Raw genomic sequence first — 21529 nt, 5'->3', positions numbered from 1 at the left:
CCCACGGTGTTCCTCAGGACGCCCTTTGTCAGAACCAAGGGTACGATACCAGTAGCACTCTTCCGCGGTAAATCATTTATAACATAATTTAACCCACTGGTAAAAATTAAATCAACCATTTCAAGAGTACAGAGTTCAGATCCCAGACACGCACGGATTTATCGATGTTAATGTATTAAAAATAAATTTATTGTACATTTTAACTGTGATGGAAAACATTGCGAAGAAACCTGAGAATAATAATAACATTAAAAATAAACTCTTAAAAAGTTTCAAAGGTATGTGAAATCCAGCAATCCGCATTAAGCCAGCAAGTTGGCCTGTAGCCGAAAAGCCTTCTCATGTTAAGAAGATACCTTTGCCCGGCAATGAATTAGAATGATGATGATAAATAAAATCTACAAATTGCACACAGACACGACACTGCGAATAATTTGTCTTTGAATTGGCGCACATTATATATTTTGATCTATAAATAGGTAAATTACACTCTGTAAATAATACGATTATAAATAACACATAATATTAATATTATCGCGATTTCCATAACATCTTCATCTAGTGTTATAAATAAATCGAGTGCTATATAAAACAAATGCTGGTGTCAGTATGTCAATGTGGATTACGCTTATAAAGAGCTCTCGCTGGGCGTTACCTTGCTCGCCGAAGCCTCTGCTAGTGAGTATAGAAGATATAATACCACAGCTATAATAATAAAAACAAGCCTTTTATTTATCTTTAACCTAATCTAGATACATATAACAAAAAGTTTAATAATAAAAACTAGAAATAAAAAATAAATAAGTTAAAGCCCCTTGTCGGGTATAGGCCTCCTTCAGACGTCTCCAAACTTCTCTGTTTCCCTTTTTCTATACAGTCTGTGCCCGCTATTTTCCTTATCTCATCTGTCCAGCTTTCTGCAGGGCGTCCCCTTCCTCTTCTTTTGCCCGGACCCTTCCAAATTGTTACCCGTTTAGTCCATCTATCCTCCGTCATGCAGGCTGTATCCTGCCCATTTCCACTTTAAGCATAGTGCGTGTAGTTGTACATCTTTGATCTTTACCGATATACTAGTACATAAGTTATGAAGTATGAACCTTGCTTGCTAAAACCCTTGTTGGTTAGTATAGAAGATGTTAAACACAGGTACACTAAGGGACATGTTGTGCTATATGTCCCCTAGTGGCGTGGAGTACACGTTGCCCGGTACAGAAATTAATTTTGCCGCCCTCCAAAAATATGTTCCTTAAGACTACATAAACACTGAAATGTGTATCTGTAAATTTTTTTTTTTTTTTTTTTTTTTTTTTTTTTTTTTTTTTTTTTTATAATATAAGAGTAGCAGACGAGCATGCAGTCCACCTGATGGTAAGTGGCTACTGCCGCCCATGGACATCTGTAATCAACCCCAGATAAGATTAGATATTCCTACCTGAGGTCGGCCACAGATGCGCCGCTACCCCTGAGGACTAAGCTGGAACGCCTCGGAAAAGTCTGTCTCCCTTACCACACCCTTCAAACCGGAACACAGCAGCGCTTAACACTGATGTTATTAGGTAGAAATAGGTGTGGCGGTGGTGCCGCCGGAGTCGAACCACAAAGGGTTCTACCACCTTTAATTGTTGGTAAAAAACCGATCTGTCGAGGATATTTTCACATAGTCTTTGAAATGTTCGTCTGCAATTTATCGACCGCGGGTATAATTCTGATCATATCTTAGATTAATGGACACATGGGTCTTGAGCGGCATTTTGGTCACTTACCTGGTGTAGGTCACAGATGCGTTGCCGCCCCGGAGTACTAAGTTGGATCACATCGGATAACTATGTCTCCCTTATCACAACTTTCAAACCAGAACACATCAGTGATCAACACTGCCATTGCGAAGTCAAAATAGGTGAGGCGGCAGCGCCTCCACAGTCGAATTACAATTCTAATACGTGTTTGTTCTATAGAAGATAATCCGTATTATATTTTGTTCACAGTTGCAAGTGAGAAACTCGCGTACGGAGTCGACGGAGGAGGACAAGCGAAGCGACGACAGCCGACCGCTGAGCCATGCCTCCGATTTCAGCAGAGACAATATATGTAAGTGGCCCTTTTGTGTCCCACTGCTGGGCATAGATACACCACAACTGGAGGGCCGGAAATGTGCTACACCACACTGAACTACGTCCGAGATAGTATTTCCTGCCTTCTGGGAATAAGTCTGGTCATAATCGAAACTAGTGGGCAACAGTTGCGGTTGTTTCATTATTACCATGCTCAGTCAGCATTATAATGGTTGCGTATGGTTCGATTTGTTCCATACAAATTAAAGATACTGACTAATATAATATAAATGTTGTTCATGCCTATAATTGGCACTCATACGAACCTTATATTATTAATACTACTATAGTGTACTTCTAAGTACTATATAATGTATTGTGTGTGTTGCTGTTGGCATGTAAATAAATAAATAAATAAATAAATAAATAAATAATCAGCGACTATTATAAAAAACAAAAAATCCGACTGATTAAAAGTATAGCCCAGCGGCACTCTCACAATTTAGATGAATCCAACGGATACAATTTAGCCCCTGTGAAACAGATTTAATTTGTAACATTTTGCCGGCCCCCAAAAGTTATAAATTTCGAGTAGGCGTTGTAAATTTCGATTTTAAATAATCAAAAGTGTTACCTTATCTTAGTATTGTATATCTAAAGGTACTCGATCAATTGAATCGACAGCCTTACATCATACGCTGTGTGAATGTATAGGCGAAATCGATATCCGCTTGAACGAATTAACTCATACATTTTTTTATTACTTATGCCTGTCATATACACTACGGTGCACCAGAGAGGTCTACCTGTTCAGGTATTAGGTAAGGTAGGTAAAGAGCAGGCGACCGGCGCAGGTTCAAAAATCACGTATTTCGTGTAACACCGTACGGTGAGTCATAGTTTTCAATCGATGTCATCTCTACAGATGAACGCCGTACGGTACACCTGAACGTCACCACACACGCTACCGACGTGCGTTTGACCTGTACAGGCACATCTGCGCAGGTAGACTCCGGGGCACCGTACTGTGTATGGCATGCATTAGACGTATGTGTTTTATCAAAAATGTTTGTATGTACAGTGTCGCTCACGAACGCACCGAGACGCAGCCGCCGCGGCAACGTCAGCGAGTGGCAGCGGCCGCTCACCAGGTACCTGCCGGTGGACGCGGACGACTTCGATCTGCGGCGCCACGTCGAGTCCGCCGGTTAGTACCGCACACAATATTTCTGGGCTAGACTTTCTTTTTCTTTTTAGTTTCTTAGTGGGCGCCTTCATCATAAAATGAACCTATTCTAAATTCTGGTTCTGGTTTCAGTTGTTTAGGCTCTGCAATGATTAGCAGCAAGTGATCCTTTTTGCTTTTAATAAGAAATTACAAGATTTAACTGCATTAGGTTGTCCTAATGAAGTTAAATCTCATACAGAATCTCTCAATCTCCTATAGGTACAGCCCTAAAGTTAATATTTAATAGATTTAAACGTTCAATGAAGTTGTTTATAAACTCGATTAATCATTTGATCAAACAATTAATGTTGTACGAGGTCAACCAAGGACCCCACAAATGTCTTATCATCATACGCTGACTTAATGAACCATACGTTGACTCAATCAATCACAGGTAAACGCCATCACTGACTCATTCAAGTATTCGAATCGAAATCGAAGTATTCGAATCGAAATCGAAGTATTCGAAAAATTAATCATACGTTCTTTCAATAAACCAATTAACTATTAGTTCACAATCAATCATTCGTTCGCTCGTTCCCCGTGCCCCTACGTGATTGTGGCGCCGACATCATTCGTTCATAAATCTTTCGTTGACTCAATAATGCGTTCACTTAACGCTCGAATCGGTCGAATCAATCCACTCGATAAAAATTTTGTTGAGTCGTTCAACGATTTGTTTACTCAAGAAATCATTCGTTCACAATTAATCGTTCGTTCGTTCGTCCGCAGGCCACCAGCTCGACATGTGCCCCTACGTGACGGTGACGCCGACGTCGTGCCGCGGCTACTTGCACAAGCTCGGCGCCAAATTCCACACCTGGTCCAAGAGGTACGTATTATTCTCTGGTTAGCATCTTTGTTGTTCTATCTCGCTTTCTCTTGTCTCTTCTCATCTTTTGCTTCTTTCTCACTTCTCTAATCTTCATCTTATTTCCTTCCTTTTCCATACTTTGTCCTAAACCTCCAGCAACTACTTCACTTTTGTTTTTCTCTTTTGGTGTAATTTACACCTACCCTCTTCTTCTTCACCAAAAAACTTAAAATTAAAAAAGGCTCCTCTATTGAGTAATAGGAGACCATCAAATGAAGAGTTACATTACTACACTACTATTATTACATTACTACTAAGACAATATAACTTTCATATTCGTATCAACATCTTTTCCGCATTTTTTTCTCTGCGTCAGTTTTGCTTTCTCTATACTTCCGTTTTTCCATTATTCTCTTATATTTATATTCAGAAAATACAAATTGTATTTTTTTCAGGTGGTTCGTTTTCGACAGAGAGACGAAAACGTTCGTCTACTACTGGGACAAGAGCGAGAAGAAGCCGCGCGGCGGTGCTTACTTCCAGGTTACTAAAATTCTACTTTACAATACTACACTTTACAATCTTCGCATTCTACAATAAAATATAATACTTTACTTACTTTACATTACTTGATTGACCCTTACGGGAAGTAGGGACCGTTCCAAGCTTCTAGTCCGCTCTGAATATATAGAAACGAGTCGCATCGCAACAGCAAATTGTAGATATAAGCGGGACGAAGTCAGCGCGGAACCCCGGGCACCCCCCGCTGCTCGCACGTTGCTACGGAGTATATGCTTGTAGTTGTGTTCGATCGCATTCGCTCTTTGACTCCACCTGCACGCAACAACTTCGAAGCGGACTGGAAAATTGGCGCAGACTACAACATACGATGTCTGTTGCCGATTGTCTTTACGTTTTTTTTATTTTGTTAAAAACTAATCGTATATGACTCCCCAGGTGATAGAGGAAGTGTACCTCGACCACGGCAACACGTCCCGCTCGCCGAGCCCGGCGACCACGCTGATCGTGCAGACGCGCCGCCGCCGCTACTGCCTGCTGGCGCCCTCCGGCGCGGCCGCGCGCGTCTGGATCGACGTGCTCTACACCGGCGCGCAGGGGCACCGCGGGTACGCCGCGTGACCGGTGAGTGAGGGAGAGGGACGGAGATAGCCGGGCAGAGGGAGACAGACGCGCCGCCGCTACTGCCTGCTGGCGCCCTCCGGCGCGGCCGCGCGCGTCTGGATCGACGTGCTCTACACCGGCGCGCAGGGGCACCGCGGGTACGCCGCGTGACCGGTGAGTGAGGGAGAGGGACGGAGATAGCCGGGCAGAGGGAGACAGACGCGCCGCCGCTACTGCCTGCTGGCGCCCTCCGGCGCGGCCGCGCGCGTCTGGATCGACGTGCTCTACACCGGCGCGCAGGGGCACCGCGGGTACGCCGCGTGACCGGTGAGTGAGGGAGAGGGACGGAGATAGCCGGGCAGAGGGAGACAGACGCGCCGCCGCTACTGCCTGCTGGCGCCCTCCGGCGCGGCCGCGCGCGTCTGGATCGACGTGCTCTACACCGGCGCGCAGGGGCACCGCGGGTACGCCGCGTGACCGGTGAGTGAGGGAGAGGGACGGAGATAGCCGGGCAGAGGGAGACAGACGCGCCGCCGCTACTGCCTGCTGGCGCCCTCCGGCGCGGCCGCGCGCGTCTGGATCGACGTGCTCTACACCGGCGCGCAGGGGCACCGCGGGTACGCCGCGTGACCGGTGAGTGAGGGAGAGGGACGGAGATAGCCGGGCAGAGGGAGACAGACGCGCCGCCGCTACTGCCTGCTGGCGCCCTCCGGCGCGGCCGCGCGCGTCTGGATCGACGTGCTCTACACCGGCGCGCAGGGGCACCGCGGGTACGCCGCGTGACCGGTGAGTGAGGGAGAGGGACGGAGATAGCCGGGCAGAGGGAGACAGACGCGCCGCCGCTACTGCCTGCTGGCGCCCTCCGGCGCGGCCGCGCGCGTCTGGATCGACGTGCTCTACACCGGCGCGCAGGGGCACCGCGGGTACGCCGCGTGACCGGTGAGTGAGGGAGAGGGACGGAGATAGCCGGGCAGAGGGAGACAGACGCGCCGCCGCTACTGCCTGCTGGCGCCCTCCGGCGCGGCCGCGCGCGTCTGGATCGACGTGCTCTACACCGGCGCGCAGGGGCACCGCGGGTACGCCGCGTGACCGGTGAGTGAGGGAGAGGGACGCAGATAGCCGGGCAGAGGGAGACAGACGCGCCGCCGCTACTGCCTGCTGGCGCCCTCCGGCGCGGCCGCGCGCGTCTGGATCGACGTGCTCTACACCGGCGCGCAGGGGCACCGCGGGTACGCCGCGTGACCGGTGAGTGAGGGAGAGGGACGCAGATAGCCGGGCAGAGGGAGACAGACGCGCCGCCGCTACTGCCTGCTGGCGCCCTCCGGTTAATTTCAACAAAGCAATAGACAAACACGCCAACAAATATCTGCGTTTTTTTGCTTATCTGCATATCAAGACACACGCACTAAAACACGTGCACTAAAACAGATGGTTATTTAACAAGACAAACAAAAACACACATAAACAGACAAACATATATAGATAGACACGCACACGGACAAACACGCAATGAGACGCAACAAGGCACACAGAAGCAGCCATGTAGACACGCAACCATGGGTGCCATGATAACCAAACAGACAAACAAACAGTGGGATAGAGGGGTATAAAATTGAAAATGAATGAAAAAATGATTTATTGATAGACGGGTATATTGGTAATTATCTATATACTTACATATTGTTATTGTTCACAGACTAACCGAATATACACGGTAGAAAAGTACCCATAGGTGGACGTGCTGCCAAGCAAGAAGACAGACAAGGAAACAAAAGTCTATCTTTATATTTTGTGTTTGATATTTTTCGACAGTTAATCAAAAAATACTTTGACATTTCGACAAAATATACGGCCTGGGGTAAAAAATATGAAATGAAAAAAGATACAAGTATTGGAAAAAGTTTTGAAAAACAAAATTTGATAAAATACCCGAATGTACTGTGGGACGTTCAAAATTAAATGCTAATATAGGATGCCGTAGTCAAGATTTGGGGGGTTGTGGGAGGTAACTGTGGTACAGATGTTATAAGTAGATTTTGGGGGTGGGGTAGCATGGGGGTTTTAATTTTTAAAACCCCTACCCTAGCTAAAGATACGATGCTTAAGTTTGCTTAAGATTTCGGGGGATTGAAGGTAGAATTGGGGTTGAATATCAAAAACCCCCCCACTAGCTAAAGCTACTGTAATCACAGTCGGTTGTTAAGATTTCTGGGGGTTGAACCCTTAACCCCTGGGAATGGGGGGACTAAAGGGGATCTTGGATGCAAATGATAATGAGTGATTAGTTGTATTGTATAGTACTTATGTGCTTGCATTTGGAGTTTTGGAGTGAGTTCTATATAACTAAGATTATTTAGTTTATTCTGAAGTTTATAACAGAGTCGCAAAAATTGAGGTTGCCATAAAACACTTATGTATTACTGTTTTTATATATACCGTGGACGAAGTAACTAGATAGACTCCGAATTAGATATGATAATTTTTTCACGAAAAATATCGATTTTGAAATTGATTCGAATCGAAGTTTGGCGAATCGATCTATAAAAATATTGATGGCTATAAGATTGATTTGGAAGTATATTTGCGAAAAAACAATGTCTCGTTACACACAACTTGATATCGATTGAAAATCGGCACATCGGGGCAAAAAATCGATTCTGAGAATAATCGGTCTCATATCTAATGTTTAAGTTTAAAATCATGTACGTTACTAACATAAGACCCCTTTGACTGATGTGTTACCAGAAAGTATAACATGGAGTCGATTTAATTAATTCGTCTACGATACACATATTTATATACATATTTTATTGTAGATAGAAATCAATACAGTATTTTATTTGTATGTGAAATATAAATTTACAAGGAGATATGTGATTTTTGAAGTATTTACTAAAGGTATATTGTTTAAGTATAAAGGACCTTACTATATTTGAGCTAAAAAAGGTCTGATTCGTTCATAACACGGTCCTAGTACGGTCATGGTATCGTACGTAACGCTCGGCTTGTATAAGCGAAACTATAATATACATTGCCCAAATGGAATTGATGTAAGTGTGTGAACTAATGAAATTTGACAATAAATAAAGCTTTTTGCAAATTTAACACATGGTACTTATAAATGTTATGTCGTAAAGACGTTCCAATTTAGTCTTTAATCGCTTGAAGGAACTCAGATAGGACTCAATATAGATGTATATGTCTAGATTGATTTTGGAATTCAAAAATTATGTATTTTCACAAAAATCTAAATATTTTTTAGATGACATACCACCCTCACGCATATATACAGAGAGTACCGCTATTGACAGCGACTAAGAAAGCTTTGTGTTAACTCATTTGATATTCTAACTAAAGTCTGTCAATAGTTAATCTATCCATGTTTTACCTACCAAAGATGGATTTTTGATCTCTTCATCATAGACATTGTCATTTTTCGATCTTTGGTAAGCATAAAATGACAGATTGATTTTATTGATGATGGGCGTGGATCTAGACATATGCAATCTGTAATCGTCAATCTTTACCAAACTGTTGGTCCGTAGGCAGTAGTGAGGTAACATCAGTGTAATCGCATATAGTCCGCGCCAAATTGCTAGTCCGCTCTGAAGTTGTTGCGAGCAGGTATAGACATACAATTTTCTATGGCGACGCGATTCATATCTATATTCAGAGCGGACTGGCAGTTTTACGCGGACTATACTATTGTACATAAGGCAGCTATTTTTCATTATAATTACTATTATTGGAATATATTGGTGCCTTCTATAAGACTGAATTTGCCGAAATTATAAAATACATAAATATACATATATGTATACATAGATACAATTATATACGAGTCAATTAAAATTTTGATACCATTCTGTACAAATTGTACATCTCCACCTTCAGAATTGAAGTGAAATTTTGAAAATTTTTGAATATTAGTTTCAATCCTATGTCACTTTATTTTTGAAGGTGATTATACCATTTGATGTGTTAAATTGCGTTTTAATTTTGTGCACGCTTAAATAAAATTATGTTACCATACATATTATTTAGATTAAACATAATTATGTCTGGCAACTTTACATTGCCGCTTCGTATCGAATATTCGTATTTCATTTGTGTTAAGTGCAGTGTTTGTCATAAATGGGTATATTCTTTTGTAAATAATTTTCGTTTTAAAATAAAATCAGTCTATGTACAGTGTTTACATTTTTAATTAGATTTTTTTAATCATTTTGTCTATTTTTTTAGCCTTTTAGTAGTTTATGAACAAATGTTGCTAGTTTCAAAATAAAATACGTGAATATGAAAACACTGCATCTTAATATTTTTTAACTTAATAATAAGAATAAATTGCATGCAGCTAAATTGTAACTTCGCAAATTCTCTTGCGATAATATAAGTTAAGTACAAAATCGTAATTTTTTATTACGTGTTGGTAATACCAGTGTAATTTAATTTTAAGGCTTGCTACATTGTCTGGTTTATTTTACTTTAATTACGGCTGATACCAATTATTTTAGTTTTTAAGGTCACACTATCCTAACTGAACTAAATAAAGCATCTATATAATAAAGTTTATTTTATTTGAAACCTATCCTAAAACTAGTTTAAATACGTCGTTACCTTTAAGTATGTTTCAACCTTCGATCACTAATAAGAACTAGATACACAATCTCATACAAAAATGAACTTAAAAAGTGGCGTCAAACGTGTTTAAAAAATTCTAAGTGACAGAATCTAAAATTAATACAAAATCAACTTTATCACCATTATTTCAAGGTGTTTTTTTAAAAACTGCTTACCAAAAGCAATAAATTTTTACGACAAGCTAGCTGTCATAAGCTACCATAAAAAATTTAACCTTATTTGAATGAAGTTAAAGTCGCATTTACAAAGCAAAAAAAAAGCCATTAAATTTTACGACCGTGGTTTGTCACTTGGACAAGGGATGAGTGGAGACGAACTCTCAGTACTTTAAACGGTTATTACAAATTATCACTTAATATTTTTATTAGGTCGAAGTAATTAATTTGAATGAAGATAATTATATTTTACCTGAATGTAAGTAATAAGATAATAATAATTTATCAATGAAACTAATATATATATGCAGTCACAAAATTTATATTATAAAATAAAAATAAATCATACAAAAAGAACAATGAAGAACACAAAAAGGATTAGTTATAGTTTAAAATTAAAATATAACCAAATACAAGTAATTTAATTAAAAAATCAACAAGCTGTTTACGCCGTTGTGTCCAACGAAATATATTGCCGCCGACTAAAGAAATATGTACCAAATCAACATTTATTTCAATTATTTTTTACTCTGTAGTGACATAGAAGTCTGTTGTGTATATTTTGTTAAAAATTTTGTTAAAAAATAATTAAAGAAAAATATATAAAACAATAGCGTCTCCATTCAAAATAGAACAGAGTCACCATGTTACCCGAACAAATCAAGTGGGCATGCAATAGTAATAATTGTACGCTTAGTAACAGACTTTACAATTTACATGGTTTATACATTCTGTTGATAATTTCGAAAACTTAAAAATAAATTAATTACGCACGATATAGCAGTATTTATAATTGAGTGATAGCAATTACATACTTATAATAATAATACTTACCGAAAATACGATATTCCATCCTTTTTTAACGTCCTAGACGTGTGATTTTTGCAGTTTTTAAACGAGCACTGAGGCAGGTTTATTCTCCGATCGTTCAAACACTACTAACCTAAAAAAGCACCCAAATGTCAAATTGGGCGCGCTTTTCGTCGCGTCATTCTGTCGTCGCTGATTGTGTATCTAGTTCCTATTAGTGATCGAAGGTTTCAACGAGTTAATGTCTAATATGGCGAGAATAGATTAGTAAAGATTACTCACTCCTAACAAGAAAAAGTACCCAGTTTTGAGAATTGAAATAGTTGCGTAAAAAAGTTTTGCCACGTCTCCGTGCTAAAATGTCCCTAAAATATTTGAAATAATCATTTATTTATTACGTACATTACGCAGTATTAGTTATTTATACGTAAATTTCCTCTAAAAATGGTTTTATTTGTCAAGAATTCAAAAAAAGTCGTCTTACTAATAAGCCGTTTGTGGCTTCATTCAATTTCAAGGCGGCGAAGTATCTTTACTAATCTATGATGGCGAGGGTAAATATTGAAAATGTAGATCGTAACTTTATTTATGCACAAAAATAAGATGTTGCAGTGGTCGATAACAGAAATAATACAAGCCGGTTCTATTTATTGTAATGATTCAATTCACGATAAAAACGTGATTATATCAATGACATTTTATACTAGACACGTTATATGCCCACTAACTTAAGAGAAAACTTGAGCGAAACTGCTTTGATAGCACACATGCACGTTTTTTAATTTACTTACCTTTAACTACATAGACAAATGTTCTATAAGGGACAGAGCTATTAGAACAATGTGATAAAAAAGACAACTAGTGTTTGACCTTGCGTTTCAAGTGTACGCAAACGTAAATATTGACCATGGAATATAGTGACCAATGATTACTTCAGTCAAAACGGGACATCGATTTTTTTTATGTCAAATACTTTTTACTTGAAAAAATATAGTTAAAAAAAAAAAGTGTGTGTGTGTCAGCTACGACGCACGATTGGAGTTTACTCCTTACGAATGATAATTATGATATATATCGAATAGAAAAAAGGATAGGTAAATGAACGCATCTGCTAAAATGATAAGAGAAACAAACATATATCTGTAATTATTCGGATTATTTATATTACTTCAATAATGCGTACTACATAAAGTATGTTACAAAATAATATAAAATAGCGCCATCTAGTGGCAAGTTTTATAAATTGTAAGTTTGCAAGTTTATCAATCTATGTATTTTGGTTCCAAATATTATAATGGTAACTTAATATAATTGTTTATATTAAAGTAAATTTTAATATAATATAATTATTTATATTTAAAACAATGTTAAACGTTTTATAACTTAAAACTTAATAATTATAATTTCTTTGCCATCTATAAAATATCCTTGTTGCAATTTACGGATGAAATTTATATGAGACTCAATAAACATGTTATTATATGTAATTTGGATTGTTTCTGAATGTTTTATAATTCTAGAATTCATTTAAAACGTATTGCTAATTTTATATAACTTATTTTGAACATAATTCATTAGCAATAATTCTGTAATAAATATTAAATAATACTGTTTTGATTTTGCCCGTTTATCGTTGATAGATGGTGCTGATCAATAATGCATCCATTTTTATAAGTTAAATTAATATATCAGTAACTTACAAAAGCCTCTTTATGTTAAAAACTTATTTTGCTAATATTATATCTTATTCAATTGCTTACTGATTTTATATGTTACTCTTCTTTAAAAACGTTCATAAAAGATTGTTAATCATATTATGGCGCCAATGTTCATATTTTTCACAGTGTTTATAAATGATCAAACCTATAACTTAATTTATGCAAAAATGTAAACAAATTAGTTAATGACGTTTTAATGTTTTATATATTGCTAATTATTTTTATTGTAATAATTACTTTCATATGGGATTTGAACTTACTGTATTTTAAATTAATAAAAGCACTCTTGATTCATATTTTGGTTTCCGTTACGCCTCAACTTTTCGTGTTACACTTGATTTTACTCCTCATAAAATTTCCGTACCGGGCCTTATAACTCAAATCGTTTCTTAAGGAGTAAACTCCAATAATAAAAAACACGCTTTTATGATCAAATTAACTAAAAAGTAGAAAATAATTTTCAATATAAGTATCATTTAAGGAACAGTAAATAGTATAATTGTGCAAAAAATGTGGGGCGCTTTATGAAAACTGATAAATGGAGCACCCCATGTTTTTTTTCACAATTATACTATTTACTGTTACTTAATTGACAATGGCAACGGTTCATTTCGGAGACAACGGCACGAAGCATCGAAAAAAGGGACTGTCCCGTAAAAACGGGACGTATGGTGGCTTTCCCATTGATCCGCATGCTTGTCAAAGACAAAGAAATAATGGAACAGAAGGTAAAAAATGTCCAAAACTGTCGATAATAGTTTTAGTATGTCGTTTACGTAGAAATGTTATAGTACAGTTTAACTAAATAAATTATTATTATATAAAAATATAATTTGAAAGAATGTATCTATACAGATGTATCGACTGGTTTCAAATATACGATTTAAAAATTGTTTATATTTATTATCATAGATTAGTAAATATTACTCACTCCTAACAAGAAAATGTACCCAGTTTTGAGAATTGAAATAGTTGCGTAAAAAAGTTTTGCCACGTCTCCGTGCTAAAATGTCTCTAAAATATTTGAAATAATTATTTATTTATTATGTAAATTACGCAGTATTAGTTATTTATTCGTAAATTTTCTCTAAAAATGTTTTTATTTGACAAGAATTCAAAAAAGAACTTACTATTAAGCCGTTTCTGGTTTATTTCAATTTCAAGGCGGCGAAGTATCTTTACTAATCTATGTTTATTATTATCAGTTTTATTTTACACACGACCAATAATTGCAAAGTTGTGTAAATTTTATAAATGTACTAGCTGACCCAGCAAACATTGTGTTGCCATATAAATAAAAAAAATGTTAAGGGTGAACAACCCTTATCACTTAAGAGATATGAAAAATAGATAATAGCCAATTCTCAGACTTACTGAATATGCATATAAATTTTGGTGAAAATCAGTAAAGCCGTTTCGCAGGAGTAGGTACAGTAACTAACATTGTGACATGAGAATTTTATATATAAGATTCTAATTTTACCGTGGTTTTTTTGAGGATTAATTTCTGGCTATACAAAGATTGTTTATTAAATTATGTTTAGGTTAAGGAAGAAATACCACCTTAATGATTGAAATATTTATTCAATTAAAGAAATTTTAAAATACCGTATACTATCCTATATAAATTTTATGGTAATATTTTTTATTATTTACCACAGGTATCGAAGGAAATTTAAAGATTAGGATACAGAATTTCCCATATATCGATTTTATTTTATTAAAATAAACCATAAAATGTTATATTTTGACTAAAAACACACTAATATAAAAATTAAGCAGTGGGATCTTAAACTATAACATACGACATATGAACATCGTCAGATTCAATAAAATGTCACTTCTGTTCTGTTGATCTATGACCATGCATTTTGCGTCTTTATCACTTTCATTGACAAAAACATACTTTGTCTCTTTCTGGTTACTCACGTAATCATGGCGGATCGAACACGAAAAATAAACAAAATTTAATAATTTCTCTTCATTTACGTGTGATAGGTGATTCCATGAAGTTTGTTTCTTTTTCGAACATAATTTTTGCATTTACGCATTGCACAAGAAGGCATTTTGAGGCTTTAAATTCAAAATAATGACGTTTAACGTGTTCAGTGACATTCGTGTGTATTACTACGCCGCGCGAGAGCGACTGGACTTGGCTGGAGTCGTTTTACACCACTTGCCGTATTTTGTATGTTTCAAGTTTTGCCCGCTTGTGGCGGATCTTTAGTTATAGATCAATGGATTATATCATAAAAGATAAATGTCAAACTCAAAAAGCGCGGGCAATCTTAGTGCTGCCCATCCCATGCCTTAGCCATGAAGTTATAGGTAAATATGGAGAACACACTTCGAATACCTACTTGAAGCAAAACCTATGTATCACCATCTCGCTCTCTGTGGGCAGACCCTCTCTGTCTAAGTAGGGTAACCTTTATTTATTTTTTCCAGGACATAGCTATAATTGTTGCTGTCCATTTATAGGTTTACAATAATATTTATATAATTATCTACATCTCATTATTACTAAGACCGAGCCCCTAAAGATTATAATATAGATCATGATAATTATGCATGCGTATAGTAAATTATGAAAGAAGCTGTTTGTTAAAGTGTGAAAGTTTAGATGTTTCTGGGTTTGTAAATTTGGCTGTTTGTCATTAGTCTAATCACGCAGAAAGTGCTGGGTCGACATGGACAGAATTTTTCGCGGAAATAGATCATGACCAGGACATAGGTTTAGTTACCGCGGCAATACGAAATGAATGACTGAGATCTGTGCGGGCGCGAGAAATAGACATCATTGTACACATCATTTTACAACAACTGGTACTAAGAGACCAACCCAGAAATTGCGAAAAAGAAATCAGATGTTTCGTTAATTTTGTTGAATAATGTAACATAATAAACAGCTATTTTTTTTACAAATTTCTGGGTTAGTCAGTGTTAAGGAGCAGGAGTGGTAAGGAGGGTGTTAAGGTGTTTTTTAACTCGTGTGCTATTTTTAATATTACGTATATATATTATACGGGAATATAATAGGAACGGCAATATATAAAAAAAAAAAAAACACTTTCCAAATTAAAATCATATATTATATATTTTTTTATTTATTATAAATGACTAAATATGATTGTTCTGTGTAGTTTCTGTCTCTTACCAAGTAAATCTCGGAAAATATTTTCTTTGTGGCTCTTTAAGTGAGCACGTATACGCATTAAAAAAAACGAATGAGCTAATTGTTTAACTATCTTAGTTTCATGCAAATCATTACATTGAATGGAGTCCGTGATCGGATGGTTAAACATTTCCTGCAACAGAGGAGTAAAATATTGTGATACGACATTGATTAATTTGTTTTCTATGTTATTTTCTCCAAGTTGGCCCATCAATTTAGCTCGTTGATTGATGTATTTTTTCAGGCAATTTTACTTGTTCTTTTAAATATTCGAGTACTTCAGATAAGAAACCAACATTACAGTTGAATCGAGACAAAGATCTTCGTATCGTTTCTACATGAGGCAAAGATGTATGTTTTCTTAAAAATTCGTAAGCGAAGGCTTTCACTTCTTCACTATAACGAATACCATATGGATTTCTCTGTGGCTTTTTGAACTCCTTACAGATATCAGCAAATCGCCCTTGGATAATATTTTCAATTTCTGACTGACGCGTATACTTTTTAATAGTTGCTATTAAGGAAGACATATCCTGAATTTTTTGAGTTTGACGCGTCACTTTCTGCTTCAGAATTTTAGTTTTTCTCTGAAGTATTTTTTCTTTATTAGATTTTATTTTCGCTTGTACGCCCCTACAAATCATCGCAGGAACGTGGTTTCACTGCTGCTGACCTAAGAAAACAAGAAAACTTTGTGAAATCAGCACTATATGTTTATAATCCAGTTGATTGTTTTATTTAAATATTTAATAAATAATAGTTGTGCCGCGCGGTTATAGGGCTATAGTAGCGGTGCAATGCGGTATTGCTCCACTCCTAAAAGTCACAGCATGTTCTATCTCCTTAAAGAATTCAGTTGGCAAAAAAACTTCTCCGACAAATAATGTCGGATTAGAAAATTATTATAAATTTTCAAATAAAATAAAAAATATTTGCTCTTCAACTTTGTAATACTCGTATATTTATTTAAAAGAGCAACCCTTCATGAGTAAGGAGGACTGACGCGCCAAACACATAGGGGCCTATCCATTAGCAAAAACAAATGATACAGTAAACATGAAGAAACGACTTCATGAGTAGGCAGAATTAACCGTCAAAAAAGGAGCTTCATGCTTATTGTTATAGTGACGGTTACCACATCGCAGTCGGCATTAACGAGTTTAGGTATATGTAGTATTTAAAACGATTCACAATAATATATTATGTAATACATATAAATGGTATGTATTTAATATTAAGTAAAGGAAAGAGAACTTACAGTTAACTTGTTAAGATTGCTTATATTTCCAAGAACTTCCCAACACTGTATTTTACTGAAATGGTCTTCAACATTGCAGCCAGCACTTTTAACTCCCATTTCCTTATGTGGAGAATTACTTTTATAAATAGTAGAACTAGTGCTTGGTACAGCCAAAGCAGCTGTTGGCACCATAGACTCTTCATGTAATGTACTTGATGTCTGAAAATTATAATATGATTATGTATTTTACAAAATGTTGCCTTTTGTCATAATTATATTTGAACTACCATTATTTATAAATACTTATGTATATGTAATATAGGTAATTAAATTAAGTGACATTTTTACCTTGACTGGTGATATTATTTGTTGATTTAATAATATAGTAGGAACTGCTGTTGATTTTAATCGTCTTGTTTTTAAATCATAATCTGTTTCTTGAAAATGCAAATTGCAAATCCTTGCGCTTTTATAGAACTTCATTTTCAATGGTACAATGGATAGCCACAATTTTCTTCGAGTATCATTTTGAGCAAATCTAAAAAATAAAATATTTATGGTTTTAATGTTAACTTATTAACATATCAGAATAGTTATAAATAAAAATTTAATAAAAAGTAATATAAATAGTTATAATAATATATCAATCCAGTCTAACCGGATGCAGCTGAATTGCATGGAGCGAATGCCTATCTGATCTCCACAATCCAGTAACTGGATAATACGATGCCCCTTGATAAGACTGGTTGTTAGACTTTTGGGCTTCTAACGACCCATAATGACTGGCAAAGATCCACGATTTACAGCCGGGAGCCCGAGACCAACGGCTTAACGTGCTTGCCGAGGCCCGGAGGATTCTCGGTATGTAAAGATGGTCATGGTCACCCATCCACGGACGAACATCGGCAAGCGTAGCTTAACCTGATGGATCGACCCGTGTGGCTGGTATTACTTAGCCACGAGCTCCTTATTATATAATAAATTCAATATTATCTAAAAAAATTGTCTGCCTTAAGAATGGAGAAGAGTGTATGCAATAACTAAGTAACCTAGATAATTAGTTAAAACTGTTAAGGTCCTACGGTCTACGGAAAGTCCCAGATATATCCTCATTATGGTCACACTACTGCAATACTTCGTCATGTAAACAAAATAAATTAACTTCCAAAAAATCAATGAAATTCAATGTAAATGTATTTGATCTTGACATAGTTATCTTTTACAATTATTTTGAAAACACTGGTTAATCGATTTAGGAGGAAATTATGTGAAAATACAAAGAAATATGTTTACAATGATTCGATGTCAGAAATCAGGGTTTAAACACTTACGCGTGAAATTTTATATCACCATTTGGACACCACGTACTATCGTAACCACTCACAACACAACTTTGCACCATTTTTATTAACTATAACAATGTTTAACGCGAAAAATCTCAAACCAAGCTATGAACCGAAAAGTAAACAACCGCCATATTGCACTATTTATTTTGGCACATAGGGCCAATGTTGCCACATTACCGAATCCTTAAGAAATGGGATTATAATTCGTTGAATTGCCAACCCAGATATGCATACGTGACCTACGATTTTGGGATTTTCAATTGAACTAATCATAGTTCAAGTATTTATTTAAAGGTAAATTATTTGACAGTGTTTAACTTCTGGTTAGGCTAGTGTGGTGACTAATTCTAAGAATTTTCTAGGAGATTTAAAGAAGAAGATAGGAATACTATAGTCCACACTAGAAAGAGAGGTCGGCCCACAGAAAGCGGGATGGAGATACGTAGGTATTTGCCTCAAGATTTTGTTCTAAGTCTGGCCTCCATATTTACCTATAACTTCATGGCCTTAGCCACTCCGCCCATAGAGAAGAAATCCGAGTAGTCATTAATAAAATATTTACTCTGAAATAACCGTATACATAATAAAAACGAGCATTATAAAAATGAATTATATTTAACCAACTGCTAACACTTTGATGTACATAGTAAAAAAGGTCAAAATAATGACATAATAGTAGACAAATCAATGAATATATTTATTAGTAATATAATCTGGATTATATAGAATGAATAAATATATAAGAATAAATATTAAGCTTTATTGAATTTTGCAATACTAATCTGAATATGAAGTATACCTTTGCTTGTGTGTGAAAACTTCTTCCCAACGTTTACTTTTGATTTTATCCTGTCATTGTCAAATGTCACTGTCATTGTCAATGTCATGTAATTTCAAATTGCTATATTTTCATTAGTTTTCATGTTTGATTATTTGATATTACATTGAAGTAATAACTTAAACCTTGTTTCAGTGACGCAAATAGTGTTTTATTGTTATTTTCCTCTTAAACAATTACATATTCAGAACCATTGTTACGCGCGTTTTCAAATTCGCCACAAGTTTTCTTACATCCGAAGAAAATGGACGTGTACAAAAATATACGCGAGTTCTTCAGTTACTGGTACTTGAGGTACCTCGTGGCGACGGAGCTGTACATGGTGGAACCGTGGGAGAAGAGATTTATACGTATCCTTTAAAAATGTGCGGTAATTAACCAATCGTTTACACTAGAGGCAGGTTAGCAGTGTTTAAGACCTGTATTCCGATTTGAAGTGTGGTAAGCGATACTTGTCTGGTATTCCAACTCTCTCCTCAGGGGTAGCAAATAGGTGGTTATGGCCAATCTTAAATAAAAAAATATCTGGGCTTGGTTTACAAATCTCCATGAGCGACAGTAGCCACTTACCATCAGATGGCCTGCATACATCTTTGGTGCTTCAAAATTTTATAAGACAAAATATACTTATTTGAGATAATTTAACTTATACAATAGCAACATGTCTGTGAATGATCTCATCTTGGGTTGATTAAAGAAGTTTATGGGCGGCAGTAGTCACTTATACTCCGCGCCAAAATGCTAGTCTGCTCTGAAGATTTTGCGAGCAGGTGTAGTTAATCAATTTGCTATGGTTACGCAATTAATTTCAATGTTCAGAGCGGACTAGCAGTTTTGCGTGGACTATACCATCAGGTGAAATGTATGCTTATTTGATACTTCTACAAAAAAAAAAAACATTAAAATAGGTCATGAAAATGTTAATTGTGCTAAGTGATTCCAATTCACTTCACACTACTTATTATCACAATTTTCCTGTACAAGGTATTAAGATTCAACTGTGAATCATTTGTTTACACTTACAACAGTAGGAAAATATTTGTTTCCTGTTCATTTATGACATGTAATATGAAATCCCTCAAGGATACATATTATTATTGACATAAATGTCTTTATACTTAAATACTGCAATATATTCTTAATTTCTAAAGTTTCAAGTATATTTGCCACCCAGTTTCAAGAAATCTGCCATCCATTATCACTCTTATTAGATAATAGGACTATGGATAGGATATATGGTGGCAGTCCTAGATAGGACAGAACCCTTTAGGGCGTAAGGAGACTAAAATGTGTTATACCCACCAATATTTACTTTCATTCATTATTATTTGAAATAATTCCTTGACTATAAACCAGATTGTGTGTTCATAATATTCCTCAGTTTCTTCTTCTACTTCAACACTTCCATCATCGTCAACAGCATATCACATCTGAGAGGTTCCATCACCAACACGCAAGCTTCAAACTTTTGAGAACTTGAGAGAAGATTATTGTTAGAGATGTTATGTTATGGTTTATAAATACAACTTTGATAAAGAGAAAAAAAAATATTGATAAAATTAATGTTTTAAAAAATAAAGTTAATGTTGATAGATACCTGTGTGATAAGTAAACTTAATTATCTTGCAATCATATTTTGCAAGGTTAACAAAATGACAAATATTAATCTTTATCTACATACATAAGCTTGTATTAGTGGATTATACAGTGAATTTAAATGAAAATGTTATGATAATCTTAATGTAAGCAATTGTAGAATGTAATATAACAAATTCCAATTCCAATAAAATATTTGCCAGTATTGGTTTACTTTCCAGCATATTTTCCAAAATGTGCAATAAATTGTAAGTATTGTTAGTTAGGTTACATCATATGTCTAAATATGAAATATACCAAATATATTTTTTACTACAATGTTGTTTTATTGCCCCTAAAAATCTTAATTTATCTGGTTTGAATCTCACAGAAATAGGTTCAAACATGTTAAACAACTGCTATGTAAAAAGCGTACTATAAACTTAGTGATTATTTGACTGACAAATTGTTGTATTCTGAAGTAGTACCAGTTCCACATGTACCATTAGGTTAAATTTCACACATTGTAAAAAACATTTTTTTAAAAGATGTGTGTTATGGAGTTTCAGCGCTTCTTCTCCATAACGAAACTCCTTGTGAAGTGGTGGTAGTAGAATTGACATTCAAAAAGTGCTCTGTAAAGAACTTATTTTGAACAAAAAAATGTTTTTTTAGAAACAATAATTGATTTGATTTAGAAACAATACTTCCTAAATACCCAGTAATAATAATGAGTCTATCCAATAATTTGCCCAATCTAATTTCAGGAAACAGAAATTTTAATTTCTATTTTTAGCGGATAAAAATAAAAACAGG

General features: G+C 36.1%; 2 protein-coding genes across 2 annotated transcripts in view; one reads left to right on the top strand and one right to left on the bottom strand.

Moving 5' to 3' along the window:
- Positions 1–6292, top strand: part of LOC140745823 (uncharacterized) — a 126951-nt gene extending 120659 nt beyond the window's left edge. Inside the window, exons 15-19 of the mRNA XM_073077742.1 lie at positions 1986–2088; positions 3133–3258; positions 4012–4111; positions 4549–4636; positions 5051–6292. Coding sequence (XP_072933843.1) covers positions 1986–2088; positions 3133–3258; positions 4012–4111; positions 4549–4636; positions 5051–5233 — 600 coding nt within the window. The 3' untranslated portion in view covers positions 5234–6292. The remainder of the gene's footprint in view (positions 1–1985; positions 2089–3132; positions 3259–4011; positions 4112–4548; positions 4637–5050) is intronic.
- Positions 6293–15609: 9317 nt separating this feature from the next.
- Positions 15610–17486, bottom strand: LOC140745822 (uncharacterized). The gene is made up of 3 exons (XM_073077741.1): positions 17303–17486; positions 16973–17173; positions 15610–16387 (listed from the first exon to the last, which is right to left on the bottom strand). The coding sequence occupies exons 1-3, from the start codon at positions 17435–17437 to the stop codon at positions 16355–16357; spliced, it is 369 nt and encodes a 122-aa protein (XP_072933842.1). The 5' UTR covers positions 17438–17486; the 3' UTR covers positions 15610–16354.
- Between the last annotated feature and the right edge of the window lie 4043 nt (positions 17487–21529).

The sequence above is a fragment of the Epargyreus clarus genome, unplaced genomic scaffold, assembly GCF_041222505.1.
Source record: "Epargyreus clarus isolate Ecla_fem2 unplaced genomic scaffold, WU_Ecla_fem_2.2 ptg000011l, whole genome shotgun sequence".
Lineage (NCBI taxonomy): Eukaryota > Metazoa > Arthropoda > Insecta > Lepidoptera > Hesperiidae > Epargyreus > Epargyreus clarus.
The sequence above is the reverse complement of the archived record's forward strand: the minus strand, read 5'-3'. Positions and strand labels throughout refer to the sequence as shown.

Excerpts from the sequence above, each read along its gene's own strand:
- LOC140745822 (XM_073077741.1), bottom strand. The coding sequence starts at position 17,437 with ATGAAGTTCTATAAAAGCGCAAGGATTTGCAATTTGCATTTTCAAGAA. Across the intron at positions 17,174-17,302 it reads AAATAATATCACCAGTCAAG|ACATCAAGTACATTACATGA; the intron begins GTAAAAATGTCA and ends TATAATTTTCAG. Across the intron at positions 16,388-16,972 it reads GCAATCTTAACAAGTTAACT|GTCAGCAGCAGTGAAACCAC; the intron begins GTAAGTTCTCTT and ends TTGTTTTCTTAG.